The 14,993-nt window shown below is 41.2% G+C and overlaps 1 protein-coding gene across 10 annotated transcripts in view; it reads right to left on the reverse strand.

Moving 5' to 3' along the window:
• ptprma (protein tyrosine phosphatase receptor type Ma) overlaps positions 1 to 14,993 on the reverse strand; it is a 194,643-nt gene that overhangs the window by 151,798 nt on the left and 27,852 nt on the right. For all 10 annotated transcript variants that reach the window (XM_089125528.1, XM_089125526.1, XM_089125529.1 and 7 more), the window contains exon 2: positions 11,250 to 11,372. In XM_089125528.1, coding sequence (XP_088981654.1) covers positions 11,250 to 11,372 — 123 coding nt within the window. The remainder of the gene's footprint in view (positions 1 to 11,249; positions 11,373 to 14,993) is intronic.

The following is a 14,993-nucleotide window of genomic DNA, read 5'->3' on the forward strand; positions in this document are numbered from 1 at the left end:
TTGATCACAGGAATAAATTACACTTTACTGTATATTCACATAGAAAACAGATGATTCGCATTATAATAATATTTCACTTTTTTTTACAGTATTTTTGACCAAGAAAACGCAGAAGAGACTCTTTCAAAAACACTAAAAATCGAAATGATCCCGAAGGTTTGAGGCGCTCCGGCTGAAGGTTCAGACTCTGTCCTACAAGCGTTTCCTGCTAAAGTGAATGAAGAAAGTAATTCTCTAAAAGGGTCACACAGCGACCTCTGACCTCTGAGGAGGACCTCTTACTCGACCCCCGCTTCTGTGATCGGATTCCCGTGGGCGTCTCCTCTCTGCGGGACTAAGTGGATCTTCCGGCTTTCAGAAGCTTTCGGACACACACACACACACACACACACACACACACACAAGTTGGGCTTACTTCGCTCTTTGATTTGTTGTATTTGAGCCGCTGATAATGAGATGTTTTTTAAACCACTGAAGTTTGAGAGTGGATTCTGGCGCAGGAGTCCGTCTCTCTTTCAACTATCTGAACTCTGACTGTGTGTGTGTGTGTGTGTGTGGTCCGGCTGTAACGACACCTCATTAGTACCAGCGGATAAAAGCCTCTCCGTACGGATACAGTTATTATCACTAAAACAATCAGACTCTTCAAAGCGATTAGAAATAATTGCCTGGAGATGTTCGCCCTCAGCAGAGAAGAGGCCGAAGACTCGCGTCACTCATCAGAGCGTCAGTGAACGCTGCGGTTCACACACACAGGGGATTATCACAGGAGACGTCCAGCTAAATAACATTCCTGAGTGTGTACTCAATTCAAATTTAGGTAAATATAACTGTATTCATAGTAGTATTAGTATTCATATTTTATATTATAAATTTCAAATTTTAAATGAATTTAAATATTTAAATAAGTATAACGAAAACTGTGCAAAAATTAATCGCATCCAAAATAAAAGTCTGTGTTTACATAATATATTTGTGTGTGCTGTTGTATATAATTATTTTGTATATATAAATACACACACATGCATGTATATATTTAAGAAAATGTGTTATTCATATATAAAATATTTATATTTGTATAATTTAGATTATGTATTTAAATATTTAAATTAAATACAGTTTATACATGCATGCATAGGTATTTATATATACAAAATAATTATATACAGCACACACAAATATATTATGTAAACACAGACTTTTACTTTGGATGCGATTAATCGCAATTAATTTTTGCACAGCCCTAGTATAAACACTTACATAAAATAAAATATTGAAATATTACTATTAAAAATAATATCAATTATCATTATTTATATACACGTTTATGTTAGTTAATTTAATATAATATAAAATAAAAGATTGTATTGACAATATTAACAATATATCATTATAAATAATAATAGTATTGTTAATTGTGTAATAATCATAATACATGAAGTAATGTGTTATTTGTGTGATCATACATAATTGAACCCTCCCAGAATGCCATTACCTCTTTCAAATTCAATAAAATCCCATTCAAAGCGGTTTATGAGCCGAGCTGGTCCAGCAGGAGATGTGTGTGAGCTTTATAACCCGGCGCAGGAACACGAGTCTCTCCGACACATGACGATTTACAAGCTACGTGACCCTGCAACAAATCAGCTCTCAACGGGTCGTCCCAGCATGCACTGCTTCGACTCCACGCTCCTTTAGCTTCATTCTGCTCTCATCAATCCCAGCATGCACTGCTTCGACTCCACGCTCCTTTAGCTTCATCCTGCTCTCATCAATCCTGCAAACAGCATCTCACGCTGAGCCCCATAAACACATGATGTGAGTCAGAGCCTGTTCCAGGTGTAGCGGGTCTGCTTCGCCACAGCAGATACCAGCCATAAATTGATACAGCGCCATAAATGGATATTTAATTAATACGCGCGGGTAACAGGGTGAGCGGGATGAAATAGCGCCGCGTGTGTGTGAGTTTCATTACACTCGTGTCGAGAGCGTTCCCTGCCGGCCATAATTCTCCAGAGCCGCTAAACTGAACCATTCAGAGACACACAAACACAGAAATCACACGCATTTACCCGGGAACGCCGCATTTAATCGGGATTATGGGGAACGACGCATTTAACTGTGATCACAGGGAACGTTGCATTTAAACAGGAACGCCGCATTTAACTGGTATCACGGGGAGCGTTGCATTTAAACAGGAACGGCGCATTTAACTGGTATGACAGGGAACGCCGCATTTACCCGGGAACGCCGCATTTAATCGGGATTATGGGGAACGACACATTTAACTGTGATCACGGGGAACGTTGCATTTAAACAGGAACGCCGCATTTAACTGGTATCACGGGGAACGGCACATTTAACTGGGAATGCCGCATTTAACCGGGATCACAAGGAATGATGCATTTAACCGGGAACGCTGCATTTAACCAGGATCACTAGAATGACGCATTTAACCGGTATGACAGGGAACGTCGCATTTAACCGGGATCACGAGGAATGACGCATTTAACCGGGAACGCTGCATTTAACCAGGATCTCGAGGAATGACGCATTTAACCGGGATGACAGGGAACGCCGCATTTAACCGGGATCATGAGGAACGACGCATTAAACCAGGAATGCCGCGTTTAACTAGGATCACCGGGAACGCCGCATTTAATCGGGATCACAGGAAACAATGCATTTAACCGGGATCATGAGGAACGACACATTTAACCGGGATGACAGGGAACGCCTCATTTAACCGGGATGACAGGGAACGCCGCATTTAACCGGTATGACAGGGAACACCGCATTTAACCGGGAAACGTGGCATTTAACCGGGATCATGAGGAACGACGCATTTAACCGGGATGACAGGGAACGCCGCCTTTAACCGGGATCATTAGGAACGACGCATTAAACCGGGAATGTCGTATTTAACAGGGATCACGAGGAATGACGCATTTAACCGGGATGACAGGGAACGCCACATTTAACCGGGATGACAGGGAACGCCGCAATTAACCGGGATGACAGGGAACGCCGCATTTAACCGGGATGACAGGGAACGCCGCATTTAACCGGGATGACAGGGAACGCCGCATTTAACCGGGATGACAGGGAACGCCGCATTTAACCGGTATGACAGGGAACACCGCATTTAACTGGGATCACCAGGAATGCCACATTTAATCGGGATTATAGGGAACGACGCATTTAACTGTGATCACGGGGAATGTTGCATTTAAACAGGAACGCCGCATTTAACTGGGAATGCTACATTTAACCAGGATCATTAGAATGACGCATTTAACCGGTATGACAGGGAACGCGGCATTTAACCGGGATCATGAGGAACGACGCATTAAACTGGGAATGCCGTATTTAACCGGGATCACGAGGAATGACGCATTTAACCGGGAATGCCACATTTAACTGGGAATGCTACATTTAACCAGGATCATTAGAATGATGCATTTAACCGGTATGACAGGGTACGCCGCATTTAACCGGGATCATGAGGAACGACGCATTAAACCGGGAACGCCGCATTTAATCGAGATTATGGGGAACGACGCATTTAACTGGGATGACGGGGAACGATGCATTTAACTGGAATTTAAGCCTCTAATTTAATTTGGAACATTCTTACTAACGGAGATACAGCTGATCCATTACACTGATGCAGGAGATTATCATTATAATATACAGTATATAGAGATATTCTGTGAATGAAACGAGTGGAAACATCTGGACAGAGACCATGAGGGGAGTGTCCTGTACATGATGGCCCGCCCACACACACATCAGGCTCCGCCCCCTTGGACACATCAGGAAACAGGCAAGAGTTCAGTGCCAGTGTAGAAAGACTCTAATGCTTCTGTGGAAACTCTTCTGATCATGAGTTACTTACTGATGTTACATTTAATGCCCGTTTCATTCGCATGAAGTCAAAAGGTGCATTGTGTTTCAATACAATCCATTTGAAGCTTATTATAAGTGCAAACAAAAGAAGGAAAATGTTTGTTCGGTTCGTCTGGTTCTCGGATCAGATCCACACACTGTTCACACAGCCAGGGGCCAGAACTGTCACGGTAACCGCGGGTTACGGGGAGAACTGTGACAGTAACCGTGGGTTACGGCTTCCCTGTCGGGAGGCGCCCGGTGAGGAATCAGTGGGAGGGGCTTTAATTAGAGCTGCTCACTGATAGGTGTGTTAGTTAATCCTCACGTCATGTGACCCGCTGATAACACACCCTGACACGGGAAATTACCCGCGTGCTCCTGGCATCCCGCGACACACACTCGCAAATAGCTTTTTAATGTTGTGCGAATGATCCAGTATTTGGAGACACTGCCCTCAGGATTGATGGGATAATATAATCCAAATAAGACGCTATCGCGGGGCATAAACAGCATTCGTCAGGGTTAAGCCTCTTTGATCACATTAGCTCAATATATTCCATATTTAATAAAGCAGACGGTCAAGGTCGTTTAAAGGGAAGCTGACAATGTAAACACTCTCGGGTTAAAAAACAGCGATGAAAGAACTGGAACTAAAGAGAGAAACACTGGATAATGCAGCATTACACATTCGGGACTGAAGACTGTCACTGTCACATGACTCACTAATTCTCCAATCACATGTTTATTCTAATTAAATGTTGTGCTGGCTTTAAATACATCTGTTAAAGTTACATATATATATATTAATTAAAATGTGTGTGTGTTTAAGAGAGAGTGTGTGTGTATTTGTTCAGCTCTGTAAAAGGAAATGATGTCATTTCTCTCCTGGCTTGTTTTCCCACACACTCCCAGACGGCAGGTTTTGGCTGAACACACGGTGAAGTGAATGTGTGTTTATGTGTGTGTTATCAGTCCTACGGTACGGCGTTCTCGGATTACAGCGGCTCTACACACTCAAATATAGGTTATGAATTACCGTTTGAATCAGAGTGTTGACAGACACACACAACTGGACGACAGCGGATGGTTATCAGCTATCAGTTTCTCTCTCTCTCTCAATTAAATTCAATTCAAATGTGCTTTATTGGCATGACAATTGTTTCAATGTAAATGTATTCTTTTGTACGTTCTATATGTACCGGTACGTGAAAAGTCCATCTGGGGACGGACGTTGTAAATTAGCCTTGGCTATGAATGTTGTAGTGTGGTGCATGCTGATTGTTCCCACTTGTCCCTATCAAATAAATAAATAAAAATAAGTATTGCCAAAGCATTTCCAATCATCATACATATACAAACATAAAAACAAAATAATACAAAAATTAAAAAGGTATATAGAACAATTAGTTAACATTTCTATGAACAATTTAGAATTCAGTGTGTGTGCGTGTGTGTTAGTTGACTCTTCCCTCTTTTTGTGACAGGCATCAGTATATCTGCTGCTAGTAGATACAATCTGTTTTTTTGTTTAATTTTATGAAGTTAGGGCAAAGAGTTTCAAATTTTGTATATAAAAAAAAAATCTCTCAAATCTCTCTCTCCCTCTCTCCTCAGTCAGTGCGGGTCTCTCTCTCGTCAGTGCGGGTCTCTCTCTCTCTCCTTCTCTCCTCAGTCAGTACATGTCTCTCTCTCTCCCTCTCTCTTCAGTCAGTGCGGGTCTCTCTCTCTCCCTCTCTCTTCAGTCAGTGCGGGTCTCTCTCTCGTCAGTGCGGGTCTCTCTCTCTCTCCCTCTCTCCTCAGTCAGTGCGGGTCTCTCTCTCGTCAGTGCGGGTCTCTCTCTCTCTCCCTCTCTCTTCAGTCAGTGCGGGTCTCTCTCTCTCTCCCTCTCTCTTCAGTCAGTGCGGGTCTCTCTCTCTCTCCCTCTCTCTTCAGTCAGTGCGGGTCTCTCTCTCTCCTTCTCTCCTCAGTCAGTACATGTCTCTCGCTCTCCCTCTCTCTTCAGTCAGTGCGGGTCTCTCTCTCCCCCTCTCTTCAGTCAGTGCGGGTCTCTCTCTCTCTTCAGTCAGTGCGGGTCTCTCTCTCTCTCTCTCTGCGGGTCTCTCTCGGCCACGGCTGGGTTTCACTCGCCCGCTGTCGGCTGGTAAAGGTCGCTGACGGAGCGTGGCTATGCGGCGTCTTTATCACGCGAGACACATGAAAGCGCCGGCGTGTCAGACTGATGAACTGTATCCTGGGCTTTATTTATTTGGGAGCAGCTGTGTTTGCCCTGATAACGCCGCGTATTTGAAATATTAATAAGCGCATGAAGCTCTGAACTGCCCGCGGAGGTTTAGTGTCGTATAGCGGGTCTCAGCGCTAATATTCACTGACGCTAACGTGTGTCCGGGTCAGTGTGACGAACAGACCTGCTCGCATCATCAGCTTTCACACGCCGTTTTAATGTCAACGACCTGTTGCTGTGTGAACCTATGCTGGGATCGGATTTACTACAGGAACAATTGCATATGCAATATATATATATATATATATATATATAGACCATTTCACAAGATGTAAACAACACTGTCCAGAAACACTTCCTGTTTCAGTTTGTAACTGTTTTCTTTATTTTACATGTAAAGAAAAAATCTTAAAGATGTTTGTTTAACTTTTTTGATTCAGTTTTATATGTTCTGTTGGTTGTATTTTATCCCAGCTTTTATGTAGTGTTAAAAAACTGAAACAGGAAGTGCTTCTGGACCAGTTTTGTTTACATCTTGCAAAATGGTCTATATATATATATATATATATATATATATATATATATATATAAACAGTAATAATATTTGCATTAAAGTGAATTTTGTTAAAGGGATACTCCACTTTTTTGGGAAATAGGCTCATTTTACCACTCCCCCAGAGTGAAACAGTTGGGTTTTTAGCGTTTTCCAATGTATTCAGCCGATTTTCTGATATTTAGAAGAATATCAGTAACCAGACAGTTTCTGGTCTCATTGACCATAGTATATATTTTTTCCTACTATGGAAGACCACAAACTGTCTGGTTACTGATATTCTTCTAAATATCAGAAAATCGGCTGAATGGATTGGATAACGGTAAAACTCAACTGTTTAATTCTGGGGGAGTGGTAAAATGAGCCTATTTCTAAAAAAAAAAAAAAGTGGAGTATCCCTTTAACAAAATTCACTTTAATACAAATGAAAAGTTCAGATGCAAAAGCCTCTAAATGCCATTTGAAATTTTCTTCTAAAATGACCATGTTTATCAAGCTTGCATATTTAAGTTCAGTAATTTCACTTAAATGACATGCCATTTAAGTGAAATTACTGAACTTAAATATACAAGCTTGATAAAAATGATCATTTTAGAAGAAAATTCCAAATGGCACTATATATATATAAAGTGGAGTATCCCTTTAAAGGGGACACATTATGCCCCTTTTGAATGTGAAATTTCAGCTCAATCCCCTCTCTCTTCTTATTAGTAGAGAAGGCTCACCCGAATGAAGTGACTGTGTTTCCCTTCACACGATTACAGCAGTACACACGGGAAATCGGATAATGTCCCATTTAATGTCAGATAATTCTATAGTTCACTTTCATGCAGTATTTTAATGCACTCATTGATGCTAAACACTACATTTACATTTTCACACCAAACTGTAAGAAGCAAAAGTTTGGAACGGTTAATTGTGCGGTTTGCAGTAAAAGACTGTATTTAATCTTCAGAAATATGAACACATCAGAAATATGAGCAAAACTGGAGCCGAGCGAAGTGGAAAGAACGGCAGCGGTTTCTCTCTCTGGCACCTTTATAATAATCCTGCAGTTTATGAGGCGGTGGGTGTGCTCGAGAAGAACCAATCAGAAGCCAGAACTCTAGTGGGAATAGACGTCCAGGGTCTAAAGCACATGACCAGCAGAATTACATTAGGACATTTGAAGACTGAGATTCCTGCAAATAAAAGCTGAAACTCGAGCGAATCCTGCAGGCCTGACAGAACCGTCTCTGATACCGGGATACTTCATCAGAGGTCAGAGGTCAGAATCACCATTAATCAGATCGACAGCGACTCTGAGCCATCTCCAGAATGATTCCTGATTACTGTCGGTCTGAAGGAGAGGTCGGAGGTCAACAGTCTGTGAATGAGTGTGTGGCATCGCAGATATGAACTGAATGGATGAAGATACTGGACGACACCACGACCCCAGAAACATCTCCTCACATATTCATAAACAGTACAAGAGAACATTATTTATATATCATATATATAAGTAAATATTTAAAAATGTTTTAACATTCCCTTTGGTGTGTGTGTGTGTGTGTGTGTGATCCGCGGCAGGACTCGCGAGTGACGCGTTTCCCGTGTTCCTGATCTCGGATCTGTCCGCGAGCGTAATGCTATTATCCAGACGCTAATGAGAACCGCGAGAGAGTCGCAGCGCATTCGGACCTGCCGCCATCTATCCTGACGGAGAGCGGCTCAGGCTCGACACACATCTATCCCAGAAGCCTCGACCTCCCGGCGAGAGCAATAGAATTAAAGAGATAAGAGCTGTCATAGAGTGCGCAGGGTGAACTATTGCAGACCGACTGTCACGCTTATATGAGCTTCACATATCGATCGCCAGCCCAAACCTGTGAGGACCGTCACGCTCACCGAACACACACACTGGGGGAGAAGATGGACGACACACACACACTCACAGACTGGGGGAGAAGATGGACGACACACACACACTCTTTCTTCCAGTGGAGAACAGTGAAGCGCCACGGTCATGATATGCTGAAATCTTGCACTGTTTTGGGACCTCATTTTGTGCAGTAATGAACGAGAAGTGGAGCCACGATATCAAGGTCCAGCTCACACACACTCACTCACACACACACACACTCAAACTCACACTCTCTTTCACTCTCACTCAATTCAATATAGCTTTATTAGCATGACTGTGTAACACAATGTTGCCAATGCATCAACATATTATATATCAATAATAGAACAAACACACATATATGTATAGATCATGTCATATAGATCCTCTCACTCTCTCACTCACACTCAAACTCACACTCACTTTCACTTTCACACTCACTCTAAGGGTATGTTTACACGGAAACGATTCTGAAGAGAAAACGCAAAAGTGGCGTTGCGTCATCACTTTTTATTTTGCGATTTTAAGCCTCAAAAATGCCGTCGCCAGTTTATTTTTACGTGAACGATTCACCCGGAATCGTTCTCGTGTAAACGGGGCCTAACTCTCACGCTCTCTCTCGATTCAATTCAATTCAAATGAGCTTTATTGGCATGACTTATACAGTATTGCCAAAGCATTGGCCATTACATACGCAATGAACAAATAATCAGTAAATGAATCAGTAAACAAATGCATGAAATGCATGTATATATCAGAAAACAAACAAACAAACAAAAAACACAGTTTTGGACCAACATTCTGACTTTAGAGAAGGAGAGAGAGAGGTTGAACCCTCTCTCTCTCTCTTTCCTATACTCTCTACCTCTCTCTCTCCTACTCTCTACCTCTCTCTCATAATCTCTCACTCTCTCACACTTTCACACTCACACTCTCACTCTCTCACACTTTCACTCTCTCACACTCTCTCACACTCACACTTTCACTCTCACACTCTCTCACTCTCTCACTCTCACACTCTCACACTCTCACACACTCACACTCTCACTCTCTCACACTTTCACTCTCACACTCTCACACACTCACACTCTCACTCTCTCACACTCTCTCACACTCACACTTTCACTCTCACACTCTCTCACTCTCTCACTCTCACACTCTCACACTCTCACACACTCACACTCTCACTCTCTCTCACACTCACACTTTCACTCTCTCACTCTCACACTCACTCTCTTACACTCTCACTCTCTTACACTCTCACTCTCACTCTCTTACACTCTCACTCTCTCACTCTCACTCTCTTACACTCTCACTCTCACACTCTCACTCTCTCACTCTCACTCTCTTACACTCTCACTCTCACACACTCACACTCTCACTCTCACTCTCTCACACTCACACTTTCACTCTCACACTCTCACTCTCTCACACTCTCACACTCTCACACTCTCTCACTCTCACACTCTCACTCTCTCACTCACACACACTCACTCTCACTCACACTCTCACTCTCACTCTCTTACACTCTCACACTCTCAATTCAATTCAATTCAGAAAGCTTTATTGGCATGACAAAAATACATTTTGTATTGCCAAAGCGTCAAAACAACATAGAAAATTATTTGGAACATTTAGTACACAAAATATTAAAACTGATATCATAAAACAATAATAATAAAATGAACAGATTAATAAATAAAATAAAATGGATTTAGAAATCATCTATATATATATATATATATATATATATATACATAAAAAAGAAAAATATTGAACATTATATACATGTGTGTAGGTCTTAGGCTGTGAGTGAGTGTGTGTTTAGTGTATGTTCTCACACTCTCACTCTCTCACACTCACTCTCTCACACTCACACACACACACACACTCAAACTCACTCTCACACTCTAACTCTCACTCACTCTCACACTTATGAGCGGGGCTTATGAGCTGTACTGGGACCAATTCAATTCAATTGTGCTTTATTGGCACAACAATTGTTTCAATATATTGCTAAAGCATTTCCAACCAACTGAATGCAATCCGTTTACCTGGACCGATACTTTCCCATGCTGGTTTCTTACGCTTCACCGAACTCATCTCGCGTTCACGGGTTCGACGTTTCTCGAGGAAACCGGCAGCTTGACTAATCGCTGTCAGTTCATCAGAGAGAACAGCATTACCCAGCAGGAGCCGTGCGCGTGTGTGTGTGTGTGTGTGTGTGTTTCTCGCTGTCAGGAGGTTCCGTTCTTACGAATTCTAATGGGAAAATGTATTAGTGTGTGACAAAGAGCCTCGTTTCCAGGCGTCACATGAGTGTGTGTAACGCGTGTCTTAATAACCATTATAAAATTGCCAGATTTAGAATTCATCCAGCATAAATCTGATTATACACAGAACACACACACACTTTCTGCTGATCGCCTGTACAGAACTATGGCATCATTCATATCTCTGAAGAGTTTCCAGTTTTATCAGATTTATAAAAGACAGAAGGACACCAGAGCTGATGATAACGACGGAACTTGCGAAAGTAGTTGGCTAACGATGCTTTGGGGAAACACACACCTGATTTATATGTGTGTGTGTGTGTAATCTAAAGTGCCCATACAAGGAATTCCACCCTTTATTATGACTCAAAATACTAAAAACAACTTTCAGAAACGTTACTCTGTGTGTGGGAATGGATCGGATCTGACCTGTGGGGAGCCAGGGGTCCGGCGTGGGCTTCTGCCGGGTGTTCATCTGCTCCCAGTTGAAGTCGTCGTCTTTGCCTTGGGTGTATCCGCACTCGCTGAAGGACTTCTGCAGGAGACAGTCATCTGGGGGAGAGCAGAGCCACACATTAACACACACACACACTTACATAGCAGAGAGGCGCTTTAATCCTCTAATACGATACTAATAAAAGCGTGCCGTTCTGCCAATATCAACATCTTTGGAAGGCAGAAACACATTCTCAGTGTTGTGAAGTTTTTATGGAAATACATCTCGAGGAAACCAGCCTGAGCTCAGTGTATTTCTGAATCTGTCATCTCTACTCTTTCATCCTCACGCAGACGCCACATTTACACCATCAACTACATCACATCCACAGACCAGCCTCGGTTTCTGGCATGACGGTTTGCTGAGGGATTTCTCTTGATCTGAGTGTGTCGCTGTCAGGAGGATGATCGCTCGACTTCATACGGTGTTCTGACACACACATCGTGACACCTCTGCACTGCAATTCCCATGTACGCATGTCATGATCACACACACAGCCTGAGCAAATGAACAGTAACACACACAGATCCTGTTAGAGTCTCCAAACGTCACGTTTACATTAGGATCATGAAACCCGACATGTCCATGAGTTTGGTTTAAAGACCATTAGAAAAACTGTTGCATCATTGTGGCGTTATTTTCATGACAATTATTATATTACACTCGTGGAAATGAAGCTTCCAGATGTTTGTCTTACTCTTTTGTTCCCTTGAGAAATTATGAAAACAACCTTTTTTCATTTTAATAATCTAAAGAGCATTTATCTGATCTTGATTTAAATAAGTTATTGCATTAGAGTATTTTCTCTTGCAAAAATGGCAGATATGAAAATGATTAAAGAATCTGGATTGAGAGACAAAAACAATATTTAAAGAGTAATCCAAGAGTAATTTAGTAAAATGTACTTTTATTTTCTATTATGTATTTTATTAATATTTACAATGATCTATAAATAAAATTATAAAATAAAATATTACCGAAAATTGATTTGTAATGCCTTACACTACTGTGTTACAGCAAAAAGTGATGTGTTACTGTAATGTATTACTTTTGTAACACGTTACTCCCAACACTGGTCGCTCTAATATATGTGTGTGTGTGTGTGTGTGTCTGCCTCAAACGGGTCCAATTTGTCCAAACCTCGCCAGAAAAGACCCGGAGGAACAGCCGGCGCTCCAGAAACCGGAGTGTTTCCGTTTGATCTGGGAATCAGGGAGGAAAACAACAGCACTAATGAGCTTTAGTACTGCAGGAACGGCTCAACAACTAACTTTCACCGTTAAAACCAAAGTTCTTCAGGCTTCAAACGAGATTGTTTTCTCAATTATTTGGCGCATACATTTTAATTACTTTTAATCATTTTAATTTCATTTAATTATGCAAGACAAACATCTAGTGCTGTTTGAGGCCGCCGCTGTCATTCTTGATTAGCTTTTAAAAGCTGCGTGTTCTCCATAATATACTGAACCAAAGGAGAGAATATTACACGAAAAAGTGGAAAATATAAGCACTTTTTATCAAATATATACATACTATACTATAGTTTGGAATGCTTCAAAATACGTCTCTTCTGCACACAAAGTCTGTTTTTATTTTTTGAAAAATACATCAATTATGAAATATTATTGCAGTGCTCATCTGTTTTCTGTGAATATACAGTAAAGTGTAATTTATATCCTGTGATCAAAGCTGAATTTATCATCATTACTCCAGTCTTCAGTGTCACATGATCCTTCAGAAATCACTATTATATTGATATTAAATGATATATTGATATATAATATCAAGTCATATTAATAAACATTTTCAACATTTACAAAGCAGCATTCGTATTCATCTAATAGGCTAAACCATTTTTTTTTTTAGACCCCCCACCCACAAATATGTCTTGACATGCTGGAAGTGCCCATTTTGTGGCGCTACTGTTTGTATATTTTTCACACAAGTTGCACTTCCGGTAACGTTAACGTTAGCCGAGACTACTGTTGTCTCCTTCTGCAATTACTCATGAGAACCGATCCCAAACATTAGAAATAGCAGCCTGACCTTTATTTTCTTTTAATCGTGTATATTCCCAAGCTCAATTTCTCCCGCACCTCGTCTTCCATCTTCACTTATATTTCTCCGTTGTTGTTGTTGTCCCGGCTGGCGGCGGGAGCTGCTTGGCGCGCCGCTTTCGTGACGTGTCACGTGACACCAAAGGTTTAGGAGCCTCACCTCACGGAAGTTACAATGCTACGGCAATCGTATTGTAACCTTATCAAATAACCTTATCAAATATGAAAATAGATATTCCCAAATATTTAATATAGGCTGGAAATTGCAAGCAACATAAATGGATAAAAAAAAAAATTAGGCTAATGACCCGCCCCGCAAATAAAGTGACAATTTCTTTACCCGCCCCAATATTTTTCCATTGTTTCATGAGCAGAACAATCCGAAAACACATTAAATAACAGTACAGCCCATTAAAGAGATGCAAGTCTATCCCTTACAGCCTCGCTTTCATTCTCATTAAAAATCAAAGATGGCGCTGCCGTGAATAAAGCATAGGCTCTCGGCACGGCGGTATTTCCGGTGAAGGTGTAAGGATGCTCGATAACTTCCGCCGATCGTAGAGTCCAATGCAATACCGAGAATTTATATTGAATTTTATACTCCATGGTTATAAAGAAACGTTAGTCACAAAAACAGATAAAACATACACCCCTCGTTGTGTTTATGCTTATTTTTAAAATTATATTAAATAAATAGGCTATAACTATATATAAAATTACATCTAAACGTATGTACGTTTCATTTGGAGAACAGTAAATTTTAAAGACTCTGCCATAATCCCGTTTTCCTCGGTTTACCTCCTCTTTAATCTCCACAACCGGAAATGGACGAGCATCCTTGCGTCAAATGCGGAATTTATGCGTGCATATAGCCCATTGGATGCCAGCCCGAACCCCGCCCACAACATTTTTTGGTCGGGAAGTTCAGACTAGAATATGAGTATGACGAAGTCAGGCTAGCATTGGTCAATAAAGTGAGATTAAATGCTATATTTGTTTTGTTTGAACTATTTAATTATGGAGGTTTTCGCAGTATTCTGATTTCGCATTTCACTGATTTTATTCATTTTGAGGAATACTGAATCTGTTTTTTTTTTCCAGTGAGATGAGTAAATGCTCACATTTAGTCTATAACTACAATAACCATCATGTGAACAAACAGCACACACACACTCACACGCCTCTACACTTCGATATGTCTCAACACGAAGCCGAGAGATCTGTCAGTGAGGCAATAAATGGGAAAACAAAGTGACTTGTGTTACTTATTTTTAAAAAAAAGAAACCAAGATGTTTTGTTGCAAGTATTAAAAGTAATGCGTTACTTTACTAGTTACTTGAAAAACGTAAATCTAATTACGCAACTCAAGTTAGTTGTAATGCGAGTCACACAACACTGTTGTTCTCCGTCCGTAACCCCGCACCCGTGTCTGACCGCAGGACGTCCCGTGACCCGCTTATCCTCTGAGGAGAGGAAATGATGTCGTTTGAGTAGCCATCTGTTTTTGCCAGGCATATTTAATAGAATTCTGTTCCTCGTCTCGGTCTTCAATCAGGAGTTTAAGCCGCCGGCAACATTTTGGCGATTTGGGAGGATTATCATGGGGATTTATGGAAAAG

The sequence above is a fragment of the Pimephales promelas genome, chromosome 22 (genome assembly GCF_988280905.1).
Source record: "Pimephales promelas chromosome 22, fPimPro1.hap1.1, whole genome shotgun sequence".
NCBI classification, from domain to species: Eukaryota; Metazoa; Chordata; class Actinopteri; order Cypriniformes; family Leuciscidae; genus Pimephales; species Pimephales promelas.